The sequence below is a fragment of the Lutra lutra genome, chromosome 11, assembly GCF_902655055.1.
Source record: "Lutra lutra chromosome 11, mLutLut1.2, whole genome shotgun sequence".
Classification (NCBI taxonomy): Eukaryota; Metazoa; Chordata; class Mammalia; order Carnivora; family Mustelidae; genus Lutra; species Lutra lutra.
The window spans coordinates 21,893,800-21,913,100 of NC_062288.1; the positions used below are offsets into that span (position 1 = coordinate 21,893,800).

The 19,301-nt window shown below is 37.0% G+C and overlaps 2 protein-coding genes across 3 annotated transcripts in view; one reads left to right on the top strand and one right to left on the bottom strand.

Annotated features, from left to right (window-relative positions):
• FBXL13 (F-box and leucine rich repeat protein 13) overlaps positions 1-19,301 on the top strand; it is a 258,167-nt gene that overhangs the window by 204,504 nt on the left and 34,362 nt on the right. Inside the window, exon 18 of the mRNA XM_047694145.1 lies at positions 8,628-8,711. Coding sequence (XP_047550101.1) covers positions 8,628-8,711 — 84 coding nt within the window. The remainder of the gene's footprint in view (positions 1-8,627; positions 8,712-19,301) is intronic.
• Positions 1-19,301, bottom strand: part of FAM185A (family with sequence similarity 185 member A) — a 156,246-nt gene that overhangs the window by 41,202 nt on the left and 95,743 nt on the right. The gene's annotated exons all lie outside the window — the stretch shown is intronic.

Sequence of the window (19,301 nt, forward strand, 5' to 3'; positions counted from 1 at the left end):
CTTAATAAATGTAGAAAACCCTTTGACAAAATACACCTGTTCATGATGAAAATTTTCAACAATGTGAGTTTAGAGGGAACATACCTCAACATAATAAAGGCCATATATGAGAAACATACAGAACTGTCATATTCCATGGTGAAAAACTGCAAGCTTTTCCTCTAAGATGAAGAACAAGACAAGGATGTCCACTCCCACCACTTTTATTCAACATAGTACTAGAAGACCCAGCCATAGCAATCAGACAAGAAAAAGAAATAGAAGGTATCCAGATTGGTAAGGAAAAAATAAGATTGTCACTATTTGCACATGATACAACACTGTATATAGAAAACTCTAAAGATTCCACTGAAAGATTATTAGAAGTAATAAATGAATTGAGTAAAGTTGCAGGATACAAAATTAATATACAGAAAGCTATTGTGCTTCTATATACTAATAATGAAGTAGCAGAAAGAGAAATTAAGAAAATAATCCTGTTTACAATTCCACGAAAAAGAATGAAATACCTAGGAATAAATTCAATCAAGGAAGTGAAAGACCTGTACTCTGGAAACTTAAAGCAATGATAAAAGAAACTGCAGATGACACAAACAAATAAGAAGGTATACAATGCTCATGGATTAAAAGAATTAATACTGTCAAAATATCCATATTACCCCAACCAATCTATAGATTCAATGAAATCCCTATCAAGGGGCGCCTGGGTGGCTCAGTGGGTTAAGCCGCTGCCTTCGGCTCAGGTCATGATCCCAGGTCCTGGGTTCGAGCCCCACATCGGGCTTTCTGCTCAGCAGGGAGCCTGCTTCCTCCTCTCTCTCTGCCTGCCTCTCTGCTTACTTGTGATTTCTCTCTGTCAAATAAATAAATAAAATCTTTAAAAAAAAAAAAAAAAAAGAAATCCCTATCAAGGTACCAATAGTATTTTTCAAAGAACTGAAACAAATAATCCTACAGGGTTTTTTTGAACAACAAAAGACTCTGAATCACCAAAGCAATCTTGAGAAAGAATAAAGCTGGAGTTATAACAATCCCAGATTTTAAGATAAACTACAAAGTTATGGTAAGCAAAAGCGTATGGTTCTTGGGGCGTCTGGGTGGCTCAGTGGGTTGGGGCCTCTGCCTTCAGCTCCGGTCATGATCCCAGGGTCCTGGGATCAAGCCCCGCATCGGACTCTCTGCTCAGCAGGGAGCCTGTTTCCCCACCTCTCTCTCTACCTGCCTCTCTGCTTACTTGTGATCTCTGTCAAGTGAATGAATAAAATCTTTAAGAAAAAAAAAAAAGAGTATGCTTCTTGACAAAAAGAGACATAGTGATCAATGGAACAGGATAGAAAGTCTAGAAGTAAAACTACACTTAATAGTAATTAATTCATGACAAAGGAGGCAAGACTATACTATGGGGAAAAAGTCTTTTCAATAAAGGATGTTGGGAAAACTGGGGAGCTATAAAAAAGGCAAAAGAATGAAATTGGATCACTTTCTTAACCATATATAAAAGTAAAGTCAAAATGGAGTAAAGACCTAAATGTGAAACCTGAAACCATAAAACTTCTGAAAGAAAGCATAGGCAGTAATCTCTTGGACATCAGCCATAGAGACATATTTATGAATATGTTTCTTCAGGTAAGAGAAACAAAAGCAAAAATAAACTGTTGGGACTACACCAAAATAAAAAGCTTTGGAGAGCAAAGGAAACCATGAACAAAACAAAAGTTCACCTAGAGAATGAGAGAAGATATTTGCAAACGATATATCAGATAAGGGGTTAATATGTAAAATATATAAAGAACTTACACAACTCAACACCAAAAAAACCCAATGAATCCAATGGAAAAATGGGCAAAGGACCTGAATAGACATTTTCCAAAGAAACATAAAGATGGCTAACAGACATATGAAAAGATGCTCAACATTACTAATCACCAGGGAAATGCAAACCAAAACCACAATGAGATATCACCTCATACCTGTCAGGATGGCTAGTATCATAAAGAAAAGAAATAATAAGTATGGATAAGGATGTAGAAAAAAGAGAACTCTTCTGCACTGTTGCCATGTGGGCATGTAAATGGTGCAGCCACTGTGGAAAGTAGTGTGGAGTTTCCTCAAAAAATTAAAAATAGAAATACCATACAATCCAACAATTTCATTATTGGCTATCTACTCAAAGAAAATGAAAACATTATTTGAAAAGATATGCACCTCTATACTTACTGCAGCATTTTTTATAACAGCCAAGATATGGAAGCAACCCAAGTATTCAGTAGATGTATAAAGAATGTTCCACACATAGTGGAATACACACACACACACACACACACACACACACAGAAATATTACTCAGCTATAAAAAAAATGAGCTCTTGCTATTTGCGGCAACGTGGATGGGCCTACAAGATATTACACTAAGTAAAATAAGTTCAATAAAAACAAATACCATGATTTCACTTACATGTAGAGTCTTAAAAATAAAACAAATTAACAAACAAAACCTCAAACATGAATGCAGAGAACTGGTGGTTTGTTCAGAGGGGAGGGAAGTGGGGAATGGGCAAATTAGGTGAAGGGAACTTAGAAGTATACACTTCTAAGTGTAAAACTTACACTTCTAAGTTTTAAGAAAAATGCTTCAAGAATATGTATATATAGACAAAATATATATATTATGTATATGACATGTATACATATAAAACTATTCACAGATATATTAAAAATCAATGTATGTTCGTACACACACAATAATTAAGCAAAGGCAGCAAATGTTTACAATCAGTGAGTTTAGGTGAAGAGAATATAGGTGTTATGACTCAACTATATGCTAAACACACACACACACACACACACACATACACACACACACCCATTCCAACATTTGGTAACTAGTTCATGGCTGATGTCTATCTACCTCAGCTAAATCATTCCAGATGTAAAATGGGGGGCATGGGGGAGAACAGTTTTCAAGGATTTGTTTCCTCTGAAATGTCTTATGTACGTGGAGCTGTTCCTGGCAGGGTTCAGTGTTCCCTCCCACAACTTCCAGTGACCCTAAACTGAACTACTTCCCAAACAATTCACACATTCCTAATAAAGTCTTTGTTCATGCTGTTTCCTCAGCCCCAAAATTCTCCTTATTTTGCTTGTCAAAATCTTACTTGTCTTTGAGGCTCAATTCAAATTCCCCTTCCTCCATGGAAATTTCTAAACCACCAGGCCCTGCTCTGTGGTCCTCATACCTTTCTTGAAACACCTGCTCCTTCTTTTTTGCATTATGTATGTCACTTATGTACTATAAACAGAGTCACTTTGTTTAACTCTGTTGCACGGAATGAAGTCCAAATTCTTTAGAATAATGTACAAGTCTCTTGGGACTTGATGCCTGCTTTCTTTTGAGTCTTATGTCCTGATGCTCTGTTCTGTGGACCTGATACCAGAGCTGTAATATAAACCAATTATTAGGAATTCCTAAGCCCCTCAGATCCCAATCCCTCAGCTCCATGGCCTGTGGAGGGGTAAACTGCTCCTTAGGATTCTTGAGAGCTCCTGGGGCTTGCATTCTCATACAACCTGCAATCCTGCCTACCATGACAGTAGCTTTCCTCTGTGTTTCACCCAACTACAACTTATTCCCTTCCTATACTTGGGGAAAATAAACCAAAACCTTTCCAGCAAAACATTCATGAGTCTGGCTGACTTTTGAAGGAGCTTCAGGAGGATTTACATTTTCTTGGTTACAACATCTGTAAAAAGAAGGATCCACCTGCCCTTTGCCCCAGGGAAGCCCCGTCACTCCCTTTTGTTGATTCCTCATTCCTCCTTATTTTGGACTTATCTTCCCGTACTCCTCTTTCCATCCCTTCTAGAAGCAGAAGTTTGGCACCTCCAGGACTTTGATCCCAAGCACTTAACAAGTGTTTCAGAGAACACCTGATTTGGGGCATTATGAACCTCGTGGGGCCAAGTATTACATTTTACCTAGCTGGCTCTAATATTCTTTAGGTCATGAATCTGAAAAGCTTCTGAGTCAAAAAGCCATTGAAAACTGAATCCCATTGACTGAAATAGTCTTTCACTTATTCTGAGACGCTGGCATTCCACACTTGCACTCTGCAGTTTTCAGTGGAGGCCTCCAGCTGGCTTAGAATTGCTGCTGCTCAGTTGCAAAGTTGTGTTTACTTAGAGCATCCAGGCCCTGTGATAACTTGTCTGGCACATTAGCATGATGACATCTCTTGCTCCCTGTTTTGCTAATACACTGGCCGTCCAGGTCTGAGAAACTTCTGTGTTCATCTTGGACTGAGAGATGCTGTAGGACTATTTTTAATTTGTATTTAGCTATACGATTACTAGATCAGTCAATTTTTACAAACATCTTTACTGAGATGACTGACATACTGTAAACCCCAAGAATTCAAAGTGTACAATTTAGTGGTTTTTAGTATATTGATGATCGAGTTAGGCAATCATCACCACAATCAAATTCCAGAACGTTTTCATCACTTCAGAATGAAGCTCCCTTCCCACAAGCAGTCATTCCCTAGCCCCAACCCACTGTCCAGCCCAGCCTAGGCAATGACTAATCTGCTTTTTGGTTCTAAGTACTTGCCTATTCTGGACTTTTCAAATAAGTGGAATCAAACAATTCGTGGCCTTTTGGGTTTGGTTTCTTTTACTCATGTAAATGTTTATCTATATAGTCATATGCATCATACTTGATTATTGCTAAATAATATTCCATTTTATGGATATAACACATTTTATTTATCCTTTCACCAGTTGATAAGCATTTGGCTTGTTCCTTTTTTTTATTATTATGAATAATGCTGCTATGGAACATTCGAGTACAAGTTTTTTTGTATTGACATATTTTTTTTTCATTTCTCAGGTATATTTCTAGGAGTAGAATTGCTAGGTCATATGGTAACTTTATGTTTAGTTTTTTGAAGAACTGCCAGACTGGATTTTCCTTATCTGTCTTTTTTAAGTATAACCATCATCATATATATGTAGTGATATTTCATTGTGGTTTTGATTTGCATTAAGCTAATGGTTAATTATGTTAATTAATTAAATTTTGAGGCCATATGTTTTAGTGAACAATTGTAGTAATGAAATATAATCTTCTATTTTAATACTAACTTTTAGTAATCTTGAATAAAGTAGTAAAGAGAACTCGGACAAATGTTATACTTAGCAAGTATACCTCATTTCCAGTTCATTTTTTAAAATTCTAACTATATGAAAGTAGAAAAAAAAAAAGTGAAAACTCCAGAGATAGTTTCATAGGACAAATTCTCCATAAGCTAATAAAATACTTTTAGCTATTATGAGGTATAGAGCAATGAGACAAGCCTTGCATTTCTTATTATTTTTGTTTAAACAATTTGGTTTCTGTTGGAATATCTAAATTCCAATTCTTCTAACATGAATAAAATAGCATCTACATCTGGAACCTAGACCACATCTGCTGGCTCCACAGGGCTTAGTAATTTTTTGTTTTGAAACAAGGAGGCAGAAAACATAATGTGTTCCTAACAAAAGAATCCACATTTGCAATAAAAATTTTAAAATGAGTGGAGTGACTTTATTTTTGGATGGTGTAAAAAGCATTAAAAGAAATTAGAAATTGCAATTTAAACAGTGGCTTCAATTAAAGATTGTCAAGCACTTCTTTCCCTGACCTGGATTTTTTTTTTTTTTAAATGAAAAGGCCTAATAAATGCATCAGTGAAAAAAACAGGATATAATATTTTCATAAACCATTTTCAATTATGGTCCAAGTGTTGTATTTAAGATCACTAAATGTAAACCAGTCCTACAAATAAAATTTTAAAAGGACAAACCAATGTACCATTTCTGGTATTGTTTCTGTCTGGCAGCTCTGGGACCATAGAATGAGAGGCAATTGCCCTTGTCCACCTCATTGGAAGTGTAATAAAAGTGATCATATTCGTCAGTTCCCCCAGTTTAGTGGGGAAAGTACTGAGAAATGGAACAGCAGAACCACATACTAAAAAATTTAAGAACCAAAAAGTACAGTCATTTTTTTTAAATAAAAAGAAACAAAGCTTTTAAATGGAAAAGGTAGGCTACTGATGAATGATTATTTGTCTGTAGGCCTTTATATAAAGATCTGTTCCCTTTCCAAGCAATTAAACATAATAAAATGAGCTAAAGATGTCAGATTTTTTAGGTTAGGCATAAACAAAAATTTACTGACAAATAGATTAATTGGCCACATGAACTGTCTTCAAAATAAAGTTTTAAGTTTAGGGGTCTTTAAGATTTGTTTATATTGATTCAGATTATATGTACCTGGACACAGGAAACAAGGAATTTTCTGGTTCTGGGATTCTGTCACACTTTTTTTTTCCTTCTTCCTATGCTAGGTACTGGGGTAGGAGGAGGAAAAATTTAAAAGTAGCTAATGCCCTCTTTTTTATTCTTTTTTATATTTCTATTTTAAAAAATTTTAATTCCAGTATAGTTAAAATATAGTGTTATATTAGTTTCAGGTGTACATTACAGTGATTCAACAACTCCTTACATCACCCCGCGCTCATCACAAGTGCACTTCTTAATCCCATCACCTACTTCATCCATCCCCCCACCTCCCCTTTGGCAATCACTCTGGTAATCAGTTTGTTTTCTATAGTTAAAGTCTATTTCTTGGTTTGTCTCTTTTTTTCCTTTGGTTCTCTTTCTTTCTTCTTCTTAGATTTTGTTTATTTGAGAGAGAGAACACAATTAGGGAGGAGAGGCTGAGGGAGAAGGAAAAGCCAACTCCCTGCTGACCAGGGAGCCCAACATGGGGCTCCATCTCAGGACCCCAGGATCATGACCCCAGCCAAAGGCAGCTGCTTAACTGACTGAGCCACTCAGGCACCCCTGCTTGTTTGTTTCTTAAATTCTACATATGAGTGATATCATGTAGTATTTGTCTTTCTATGACTAACTTATTTTGCTTAGCATTATACTCTCTAGATCCATCCATGGTGTTGCAAATAGCAAGATTCCATTCTTTTATTTTTTTTATTTTTATTTTATTTTATTTTTTTTTAAAGATTTTATTTATTTATTTGACAGACAGAGATCACAAGTAGGCAGAGAGGCAGGCAGAGAGAGAGAGAGAGAGAGAGGAGGAAGCAGGCTCCCTGCGGAGCAGAGAGCCCGATGCGGGGCTCGATCCCAGGACCCTGGGATCATGACCTGAGCCGAAGGCAGAGGCTTTAACCCACTGAGCCACCCAGGCGCCCCAAGATTCCATTCTTTTAAAAATTATGTATATATATATGGGACGCCTGGGTGGCTCAGTTGGTTGGACGACTGCCTTCGGCTCAGGTCATGATCCTGGAGTCCCAGGATCGAGTCCCGCATCGGGCTCCCAGCTCCACGGGGAGTCTGCTTCTCTCTCTGACCTTCTCCTCGCTCATGCTCTCTCTCACTGTCTCTCTCTCAAATAAATAAATAAAATCTTTTTTTAAAATTATGTATATATAATATCTATTTATATTGCATATTAGATATATGTATGTATACATATACATATATGTGTATATATATACACATACATACACCTTCTTTATCCATCCATCTATTGATGGACAGGCTGCTTCCATTATTTGGCTATATACATATGAATGCATGTATCCCTTTTAATTTCTCTTGTTGTATTTGGATAAATACCCAGCACTGTAATTGCTGGATCACAGGGTAGTCCTATTTTTAATTTTTTGAGGAAACTTCACACTGTTTTCCACAGTGACTGCACCAGTTTGTATTCCCACCAACAGGGCAAGAGGGTTCCTTTTTCTCCACATCCTCACCAACACTTGTTGTTTCTTATGTTTTTGATTGTAGTCATTTTGACAGGTGTGAGGTGATACCTCATTGTAGTTTTGATTTGCATTTCCCTGATGGGTGATGATGATCATGTGTCTGTCAGCCATCCGGATGTCTTCTTTGGAGAAATGTCTGTTCAGGTCTTCTGCCCATTTTTAAATTGGATTATTCATCTTTTAGGTGCTGATTTGTATAAGTTCTTTATATATTTTGGTTATTAACCCTTTATTGGCTAAGTCATTTGCAAATATCTTCTCCTATTTAGTAGGTTGCCTTTTAGTTTTGTTGGTTGTTTTCTTTGCTGTGCAGAAGCTTTTTATTTTTATGTAGTCCTGATAGTTTATTTTTGCTCTTCTTTCCCTTGTCTCACGAAGATTCTGTCATACTTCTTACAAAACATTAGAGACAATCTGAAATTTTTATTTAATAATGTTGTCTAGCCAAAGTGATTTTATAATTAAAGTGTAAAGAAATATAAGACAGAAACTATTATTTTTAGTTTACATAAATGGTTGTTATTTTATTAGAAATATACTAATTATAATCACAAAGTGATCTTTATATTAAATATTTTTAGATATAATATATTGGTATATATTTCGATTAATATATAATATTTAATAATATATATTATAATATATAATATATATTTAATATTATATTATATATAACATATATTTAATATATGTTAAATATATTTAGATATAATATATTAGATATAATATATTAGAAATATACTGCCTAAATTATAATCACAAAGTGATCTTTATATTAAATATTTTTAGGGTTTGATGATACTTTCCAGACATAAAAAATTAAAGGAACTTTCTCTATCTGAGTGTTATAAAATCACCGATGTCGGAATTACGGTAAGATAATAAAGGTCTTCTGTTAAAGAATTATGATTAAAAATTAGGCACAAATTGAATAAACTTTGTAGGTCATAGTAGAAAAAAATAAGAGGATTGCAAATGTATTAACTCATATGTGATCTTGGTTAAGACAAAATAAACTCCTGGACTTTACACAGGCCTCCACAACTTAAGGTAACTAAAAGAATTTGTTTTCTTATTTTTCCTATCTACTCTCCCTTCCCGATGTTAGACTTATGGGATAAATAAGGATAGGTAGACATTTCACTTGGAGAAAGATGAAATGAAATGTGGTAAAAGTCTTCTCCTATAAGGAAAATATTCTGTAGATAAAAATGTTATATAATCTAACCATGAAAATTGGGAGAGTTTGGAAAATTATACCAGGTACTTAACAATTAGGAACTTCAGATACTCAAACACAGTGGGTAGCATGTTTTACCATAACAGAAAGCACGAGCTAAGTAATTGCATAGGATAGATGATTATGTGCTCAACTGGTACTTTAAGAGCTCATGAGAAGGTAAATTTCCTAGATCTGGTCTTGAGGGATGTGCTAGGAGCCATAAAATAGCTATTGTGAGCAAGCCTCAATGTAACATTTATTACAACATTAAGCATCTCAGTGTGCTATTAAAAGAAGAAAAACCACAATCATAGGTCTATCCATGTACTGAACCAGGACAACATCTGGTAACCTATTAGTAAATCATGGAAGGTAACACTTTTAAAGAGAACCAATAACCTAGGAATGTGCAAACTGTTAAACACACAGGAAACTCCATTTAATGTGTCCTGAGAGTTAAAAACCCCAACCACTTATAAAAACTCAGGGCTAAAGCTAGGAAAAAAATTTTTTTCAAAGAAACTCTTACTGAGATAAAAGGATTTATGAAAGATAACACAAGTTGATAGCTGAGAATTCTACAGAGTATCACAAACTTGAAGCTCTCTTCTGTGAATTGGAAATGGACATTACAGGAACTTCAAACATGACTCACAGAAGAATGTTAAAATATTATATAAATGGTGAGCTATAGAGGATGCTGGGTCAAAAGGTGGTCTAGACTTTAGCACAGAATTTCAGAGTTTTGCAGCTGAAGGAATCCTAGAACCATCTAAACCAACTCCCTAATTTTATAGGGGAAGAAATTAAGGCCGAGAGAGGTTAATGACTGTCCAACGTCCTATACCTTTCTCAGTAAACTAATCTAACTACAGTTTTATGGAAATATGAGTAGAAACAGAAAATTCCTGTTCTAAATGGGTGACTGACAACATGGCTTACTGGAACAAATTTGTTTTCAAATTATTTTTGCTGTAATTCATTATGTCTGGGCAATTAGTGGTACATAAGGGGAAAATGTAACACCATTAAGAAATCTCCTTTGAGGAGGAGGAGTCAAGATGGCGGAGAAGTAGCAGGCTGAGACTACTTTAGGTAGCGGGAGATCAGCTAAATAGCTTATTTAAAGATTGCAAACACCTATAAATCCAACGGGAGATTGAAGAGAAGAAGAACAGCAATTCCAGAAACAGAAAATCAAACACTTTCTGCAAGGTAGGACTGGCGGAGAAGTGAATCCAAAGCGACGGGAAGATAGACCGCGGGGGGAGGGGCCGGCTCCCGGCGAGCGGCAGAGCAACGGAGCACAAAATCAGGACTTTTAAAAGTCTGTTCCGCTGAGGGACATCGCTCCAGAAGCTTAACTGGGGTGAAGCCCAGGCGGGGTCAGCATGGCCTCAGGTCCCACAGGGTCACAGAAGGATCGGGGGAGTCTGAGTGTCGCAGAGCTTACCGGTATTAGAACAGGGAAGCCGGCTACAGAGACAGAGCCGAGGAGTGACTCTCAGCTCCGGGTTACCTTGAACCGGTCGCAGGCTCGGTCAGCTCGGAGCGCGGCCGGAGGCCAGGGTGGCAGGAGTCATTGGGCGCTGTTCTCTGAGGCGCACTGAGGAGTGGGGCCCCGGGCTCTCGGCTCCTCCGGGCCAGAGACTGGGAGGCCGCCATCTTCACTCCCGTCCTCCGGACCTCTACAGAAAGCGCTCAGGGAACAAAAGCTCCCGAAAGCAAACACAGCAAACCCGAGCGGATTACTCAGCCCGGCCCCGGGTAAGGGCGGTGCAACTCCACCTGGGGCAAAGACACTTGAGAATCACTACAACAGGACCCTCCCCCAGAAGATCAACGAGAAACCCAGCCAGGACCAAGTTCACCTACCAAGGAGTGCAGTTTCAATACCAAGGAGAGCGGCGGAATTCCAGAGGAGAAGAAAGCAAAGCATGGAACTCATGGCTTTCTCCCCATGATTCTTTAGCCTTGCAGTTAATTTAATTTTTTTTTTCTCTTTTCAATTTTTTTTTCTCCTCTTCTGCTAAATTTTTTTAACTTTTACCGTTTTCTTTTTTTAACGTTTTTTAAATAGTTTATCTAATATATATATATATATATATATATATATATATATATATATTTTCCTTTTTATATTTTTTATCGGCTTTCTTTTTTTAATAGTTTCTTTTTTTTTCTTTTTTTTTTTTTTTCTTCTGAACCCCTTTTTATCCCCTTTCTCCCCCCTCACGATTTGGGATCTCTTCTGATTTGGCTAAAGCATATTTTCCTGGGGTTGTTGCCACCCTTTTAGTATTTTACTTGCTCCTTCATATACTCTTATCTGGACAAAATGACAAGGTGGAAAAATTCACCACACACACAAAAAAAGAACAAGAGGCAGTACCAAAGGTTAAGGACCTAATCAATACAGACATTGGTAATAGGTCAGATCTAGAGTTCAGAATGACGATTCTCAAGGTTCTAGCTGGGCTCGAAAAAGGCATGGAAGATATTAGAGAAACCCTCTCGGGAGATATAAAAGCCCTTTCTGGAGAAATAAAAGAACTAAAATCGAACCAAGTTGAAATCAAAAAAGCTATTAATGAGGTGCAATCAAAAATGGAGGCTCTCACTGCTAGGATAAATGAGGCAGAAGAAAGAATTAGCGATCTAGAAGACCAAATGACAGAGAATAAAGAAGCTGAGCAAAAGAGGGACAAACAGCTACTGGACCACAAGGGGAGAATTCGAGAGATAAGTGACACCATAAGACGAAACAACATTAGAATAATTGGGATTCCAGAAGAAGAGGAAACAGAGAGGGGAGCAGAAGGCATATTGGAGAGAATTATTGGAGAGAATTTCCCCAATATGGCAAAGGGAACAAGCATCAAAATCCAGGAGGTTCAGAGAACCCCCCTCAAAAGCAATAAGAATAGGTCCACACCCCATCACCTAATAGTAAAATTTACAAGTCTTAGTGACAAAGAAAAGATCCTGAAAGCAGCCCGGGAAAAGAAGTCTGTAACATACAATGGTAAAAAGATTGGCAGCAGACTTATCCACAGAGACCTGGCAGGCCAGAAAGAGCTGGCATGATATATTCAGAGTACTAAATGAGAAAAACATGCAGCCAAGAATACTATATACAGCTAGGCTATCATTGAAAATAGAAGGAGAGATTAAAAGCTTCCAGGACAAACAAAAACTGAAAGAATTTGCAAACACCAAACCAGCTCTACAGGAAATATTGAAAGGGGTCCTCTAAGCAAAGAGAGACCCTAAAAGTAGTAGATCAGAAAGAAACAGAGACAATATACAATAACAGTCACCTTACAGGCAATACAATGGCACTAAATTCATATCTCTCAATACTTACCCTGAATGTTAATGGGCTAAATGCCCCAATCAAAAGACACAGGGTATCAGAATGGATAAAAAAACAAAACCCATCTATATGTTGCCTACAAGAAACTCATCTTAAACCCAAAGACACCTCCAGGTTTAAAGTGAGGGGGTGGAAAAGAATTTACCATGCTAATGGACATCAGAAGAAAGCAGGAGTGGCAATCCTTATAGCAGATCAATTAGATTTTAAGCCAAAGACTATAATAAGAGATGAGGAAGGACACTATATCATACTCAAAGGAACTGTCCAACAAGAAGATCTAACAATTTTAAATATCTATGCCCCTAATGTGGGAGCAGCCAACTATATAAAGCAATTAATAACAAAATCAAAGAAACACATCGACAATAATACAATAATAGTAGGGGCCTTTAACACTCCCCTCACTGAAATGGACAGATCATCCGAGCAAAAGATCAACAAGGAAATAAAGGCCTTAAATGACACACTGGACCAGATGGACATCACAGATCTATTCAGAACATTTCATCCCAAAGCAACAGAATACACATTCTTCTGTAGTGCACATGGAACATTCTCCAGAATAGATCACATTCTTGGTCCTAAATCAAGTCTCAACCGGTATCAAAAGATTGGGATCATTCCCTGCATATTTTCAGACCACAATGCTCTAAAGCTAGAACTCAATCACAAGAGGAAATTTGGAAAGAACCCAAATACATGGAGACTAAACAGCATCCTTCTAAAGAATGAATGGGTCAACCAGTAAAATTAAAGAAGAATTGAAAAAATTCATGGAAACAAATGATAATGAAAACACAACTGTTCAAAATCTGTGGGACACAACAAAGGCAGTCCTGAGAGGAAAATATATAGCGGTACAAGCCTTTCTCAAGAAAGAAGAAAGGTCTCAGGTACACAACCTAACCCTACACCTAAAGGAGCTGGAGAAAGAACAAGAAAGAAACCCTAAACCCAGCAGGAGAAGAGAAATCATAAAGATCAGAGCAGAAATCAATGAAATAGAAACCAAAAAAACAATAGAACAAATCAACGAAACTAGGAGCTGGTTCTTTGAAAGAATTAATAAGATTGATAAACCCCTGGCCAGACTTATCAAAAAGAAAAGAGAAAGGACCCAAATAAATAAAATCATGAATGAAAGAGGAGAGTTCACAACAAACACCAAAGAAATACAGACAATTATAAGAACATACTATGAGCAACTCTACGCCAACAAATTTGACAATCTGGAAGAAATGGATGCATTCCTAGAGACGTATAAACTACCACAACTGAACCAGGAAGAAATGGAAAGCCTGAACAGACCCATAACCAGTAAGGAGATTGAAACAGTCATCAAAAATCTCCAAACAAACAAAAGCCCAGGGCCAGATGGCTTCCCAGGGGAATTCTACCAAACATTTAAAGAAGAACTAATTCCTATTCTCCTGAAACTGTTCCAAAAAATAGAAATGGAAGGAAAACTTCCAAACTCATTTTATGAGGCCAGCATCACCTTGATCCCAAAACCAGACAAGGATCCCATCAAAAAAGAGAACTACAGACCAATATCCTTGATGAAACAGATGCGAAAATTCTCGCCAAAATACTAGCCAATTGGATTCAACAGTACATTTAAAGGATTATTCACCACGACCAAGTGGGATTTATTCCAGGGCTGCAAGGCTGGTTCAACATCCACAAATCAATCAATGTGATACAACACATTAATAAAAGAAAGAACAAGAACCATATGATAACTCTCCATAGATGCTGAAAAAGCATTTGACAAAGTACAGCATCCCTTCCTGATCAAAACTCTTCAAAGTGTAGGGATAGAGGGCACATACCTCAATATTATCAAAGCCATCTATGAAAAACCCACCGCAAATATCATTCTCAATGGAGAAAAACTGAAAGCTTTTCCGCTAAGGTCAGGAACACGGCAGGGATGTCCGTTATCACCACTGCTATTCAACATAGTACTAGAAGTCCTAGCCTCAGCAATCAGACAACAAAAGGAAATTAAAGGCATCCAAATTGGCAAAGAAGAAGTCAAACTATCACTCTTCGCAGATGATATGATACTATATGTGGAAAACCCAAAAGACTCCACTCCCAAACTGCTAGAACTTGTACAGGAATTCAGGAAAGTGTCAGGATATAAAATCAATGCACAGAAATCAGTTGCATTTCTCTACACCAACAACAAGACAGAAGAAAGAGAAATTAAGGAGTCCATCCCATTTACAATTGCACCCAAAACTATAAGATACCTAGGAATAAACCCAACCAAAGAGACTAAGAATCTATACACAGAAAACTATAAAGTACTCATGAAAGAAATTGAGGAAGACACAAAGAAATGGAAAAATGTTCCATGCTCCTGGATTGGAAGAATAAATATTGTGAAAATGTCTATGCTACCTAAAGCAATCTACACATTTAATGCAATTCCTATCAAAGTACCATCCATTTTTTTCAAAGAAATGGAACAAATAATCCTAAAATTCATATGGAACCAGAAAAGACCTCGAATAGCCAAAGGAATATTGAAAAAGAAAGCCAAAGTTGGTGGCATCACAATTCCGGACTTCAAGCTCTATTACAAAGCTGTCATCATCAAGACAGCATGGTACTGGCACAAAAACAGACACATAGATCAATGGAACAGAATAGAGAGCCCAGAAATAGACCCTCAACTCTATGGTCAACTCATCTTCGACAAAGCAGGAAAGAATGTCCAGTGGAAAAAAGACAGCCTCTTCAATAAATGGTGTTGGGAAAATTGGACAGCCACATGCAGAAAAATGAAATTGGATCATTTCCTTACACCACACACGAAAATAGACTCAAAATGGATGAAGGATCTCAATGTGAGAAAGGAATCCATCAAAATCCTTGAGGAGAACACAGGCAGCAACCTCTTCGACGTCAGCCGCAGCAACATCTTCCTAGGAACATCGCCAAAGGCAACGGAAGCAAGGGCAAAAATGAACTATTGGGATTTTATCAAGATCAAAAGCTTTTGCACAGCAAAGGAAACAGTGAACAAAACCAAAAGACAACTGACAGAATGGGAGAAGATATTTGCAAATGACATATCAGATAAAGGGCTAGTGTCCAAAATCTATAAAGAACTTAGCAAACTCAACACCCAAAGAACAAATAATCCAATCAAGAAATGGGCAGAGGACATGAACAGACATTTCTGCAAAGAAGACATCCAGATGGCCAACAGACACATGAAAAAGTGTTCCATATCACTCGGCATCAGGGAAATACAAATCAAAACCACAATGAGATACCACCTCACACCAGTCAGAATGGCTAAAATTAACAAGTCAGGAAACAACAGATGCTGGCAAGGATGCAGAGAAAGGGGAACCCTCCTACACTGTTGGTGGGAATGCAAGCTGGTGCAACCACTCTGGAAAACAGCATGGAACTTCCTCAAAATGTTGAAAATAGAACTACCCTATGACCCAGCAATTGCACTGCTGGGTATTTACCCTAAAGATACAAACGTAGTGATCCGAAGGGGCACGTGCACCCAAATGTTTATGGCAGCAATGTCTACAATAGCCAAACTATGGAAAGAACCTAGATGTCCATCAACAGACGAATGGATAAAGAAGATTTGGTATATATACACAATGGGATACTATGCAGCCATCAAAAGAAATGAAATCTTGCCATTTGCGGCGACGTGGATGGAACTAGAGGGTATCATGCTTAGCGAAATAAGTCAATCAGAGAAAGACAACTATCATATGATCTCCCTGATATGAGGAAGTAGAGATGCAACATGGAGGGGTTAAGGGGATAGGAGAAGAATAAATGAAACAAGATGGAATTGGAAGGGAGACAAACCATAAGTGACTCTTAATTTCACAAAACAAACTGAGGGTTGCTGAGGGTGGGGGTAGGGAGAGGGAGGTGGGGTTATGGACATTGGGGAGGGTATGTGCTGGGGTGAGTGCTGTGAAGTGTGTAAACCTGGCGATTCACAGACCTGTACCCCCGGGGATAAAAATATATGTTTATAAAAAATAAAATTAAAAAAAAAAAAAAAGAAATCTCCTTTAAGAGGAACTAGTGTCAAGCAATGCCATTTTTTTCTCACCTTCAGACTCTGGGTGCTAAGGTTCTAACAAGTTCCCAAAGAATCTGCCTAGTGTGTATTCAACTGTACAAAGAGTTAAAGAGAAGAAATCATATCCTTCAAAGCAAAATCCCAGAGAAGACTAACAAATTTCACGTAGGACAAGATTTTAACTCTACAGTACCCAAAGGGGCTACAAAACACTTACATGCCTGAAATCTACTAGGAGAAAAAGCTGAAAATTTCTTCTAAGCTTACACAATGATTCACCCTACTGCAGTTCCTTTAAATTTAAACATACATTTACATAAAATCTTATCCATGAATATGATCTAGTCAGGCTTTTAAAAGGTCTTTGACAAGGTGATAGAATAAAGGTTTATTAAGATAAAACATGTTAACAATTCTAATATTGTGTTATATTTCTTATATGGTGATCAATTACATTTGACCACTAACCACAAATCATTAAGTAGTACTGAAACCTATCACAGTGATGACAGGGCCTCTTAATTTACACCACTTACTAACGGATTCTTTAAAACGTTCCTTGGGATGAGAAAGTACTGATCAAAATAAGAGGCTAAGTATTAGGAAGCCGGTGCTTTCTGTCATTTCTTCTTGACTCTATGGGTTCCAGGTACTCTTAGATTTTAGATAAAAGCACCTCTTCCATATGCTAATCACACAATCATACAGATTAGTGAAAAAAATGTGATCTTGGGGCGCCTGGGTGGCTCAGTTGGGTTAAAGTTTCTGCCTTCGGCTCAGGTGATGATCCCAGGGTCCTGGGATCGAGTCCCGCATGGGGCGCTCTGCTCAGCGGGGAGCCTACTTCCCTCGCTCTCTCTCTCTGCCTGCCTCTCTGCCTACTTGTGATCTCTGTCTGTCAAATAAATAAATAAAATTTTTAAAAAGATGTGATCTTTTAAAAATTGATATATATTTTTCATCTAAAAGAGAAAATAAAAAGGGGGAAAACAGGAGCATGGGAGTTACATATTATTTAATTATTAGTTACACAAGATCAGCTATTCAAGTTCATGAAAAAATTTTTCCTCTTTTTCATTATCTCATTTTGTCCTCCCTGCTTGTGTGTGTGTGTGTGTGTGTGTGTGTGTGTGTGTGTGTTGTGGCTGTTAACCAATTTTACCCTTCCAAGATTCCCGGGTTCACATTTCTGGGCATATAATAATCTTTTTCCTCTGTGCCTCTTCCAGCCCAATTATTAAGTCCAAAAAGAGATGAGACAAGGAAGGTAAAAGGAGAAGATGACACATAACCAATTTCACAATTCCTTATTTGGATTTATAAAAGAGAAGGGAGTCAGATAAGGTGATTGCATTGAGATATTTAGATTATCTACAATTTATCAAGAATTCACTTTCTTGTTACTTCTTAAAGGTAAATATAGGAGATTCTGTTTTTAGCACAAGGCATTGAAACTTATATTCAACCTGATGATTTAAGAAAAAATGAGATAAACATTTTTACCCTGGTTAGGTTTTGCAAGAGTCATGCCCATAATAAGAATAAAAAATTACCTCATTTTAGTGTTTTACTGGAAACCACAGCACATGCAGATTAAGTGTCTGGAGTCTCAGATGTACTGACTCAGGATCTGGTTTTAATTACTTCTTCCAACTTTGATTTTTTTTTTTCCTGAGAACATTAGACATTCAATGATCATGTTAAACTAAAATTATTTGGTGCTCTTGAAAGGCACACACATTTTGGAAAAGATGTTTGATGCAGTCGTAACAGAGCATTTCTCAAGAAATCTTTTCCTTGAGCATTTAATTAGCAAACTATCCAGTTTGGCAAAAGAATTGGCAATTTTTTAATTGGGATGTTGCAATACAGATAAAATGGAAGTTCTGCCTTGTTTGGATATAACCAATGGAATAAATACAATTATTTACTCTAATTGCTTTTTGCCCTTCTTTATCTAGTTTATATTTCTCATTCCCATTTTGGGGAATGAAGTATGCTGTAAATACATACTGTAATAATCATACATACAAATGTACATATTTTTCTTTATGTAGGTCATTTGCAGCTGGACAAATTTTTTTTTATTGTTTTGGTGTTGGTAGGTTGAGGTAGTTAATTAAGAAAGGGCATTGGAGGGGCGCCTGTGTGGCTCAGCCATTAAGTGTCTGCCTTCAGCTTAGGTCATGGTCTCAGGGTTCTGGGATTAAGCCCTGCATCTGGCTCCCTGCTCAGCGGGAAGCCTGCCTCTCCCTCTCCCATTATCCCTCCTTGTGTTCTCTCTCTTGCTGTGTCTCTCTCTGTCAAATAAATAAATAAAATCTTTAACCAAAAAAAAAAAAAAAAAAAAAAAAGGAGGGGGAAATCAAGCTTAGTTATGGCTTACCACAAGGACTTAAATGGGTGTGTGCAGTGAAAAGTGTGTGTATGTGTTTACACATAAATATGTATGGCAGTGTATACCTATGTATAGCATATGTGTGCAAATTAAATGTAAGTTTTAGCATACATTAGATTGCATGTTTAGATGTAAACGTGTACATCTTTGTGTCTAGTATATATGTGTAAATTAAATATATGTGCACATTTTAGTGTATGTTATTATACACATTTTTCAATGTGTCTGTATATTTATTATACCCAAATTGTATATAGAGATGCTGCGAGATTATATTTCTAGGCTAAGACCAAATAAATGGTGATCAGTATTGAAAGCAAATCATAAAAGTTGGTCTGTTAAAGAATGATCTTTTTGTTTATATTTTTATTTTAAAAATTAAATAT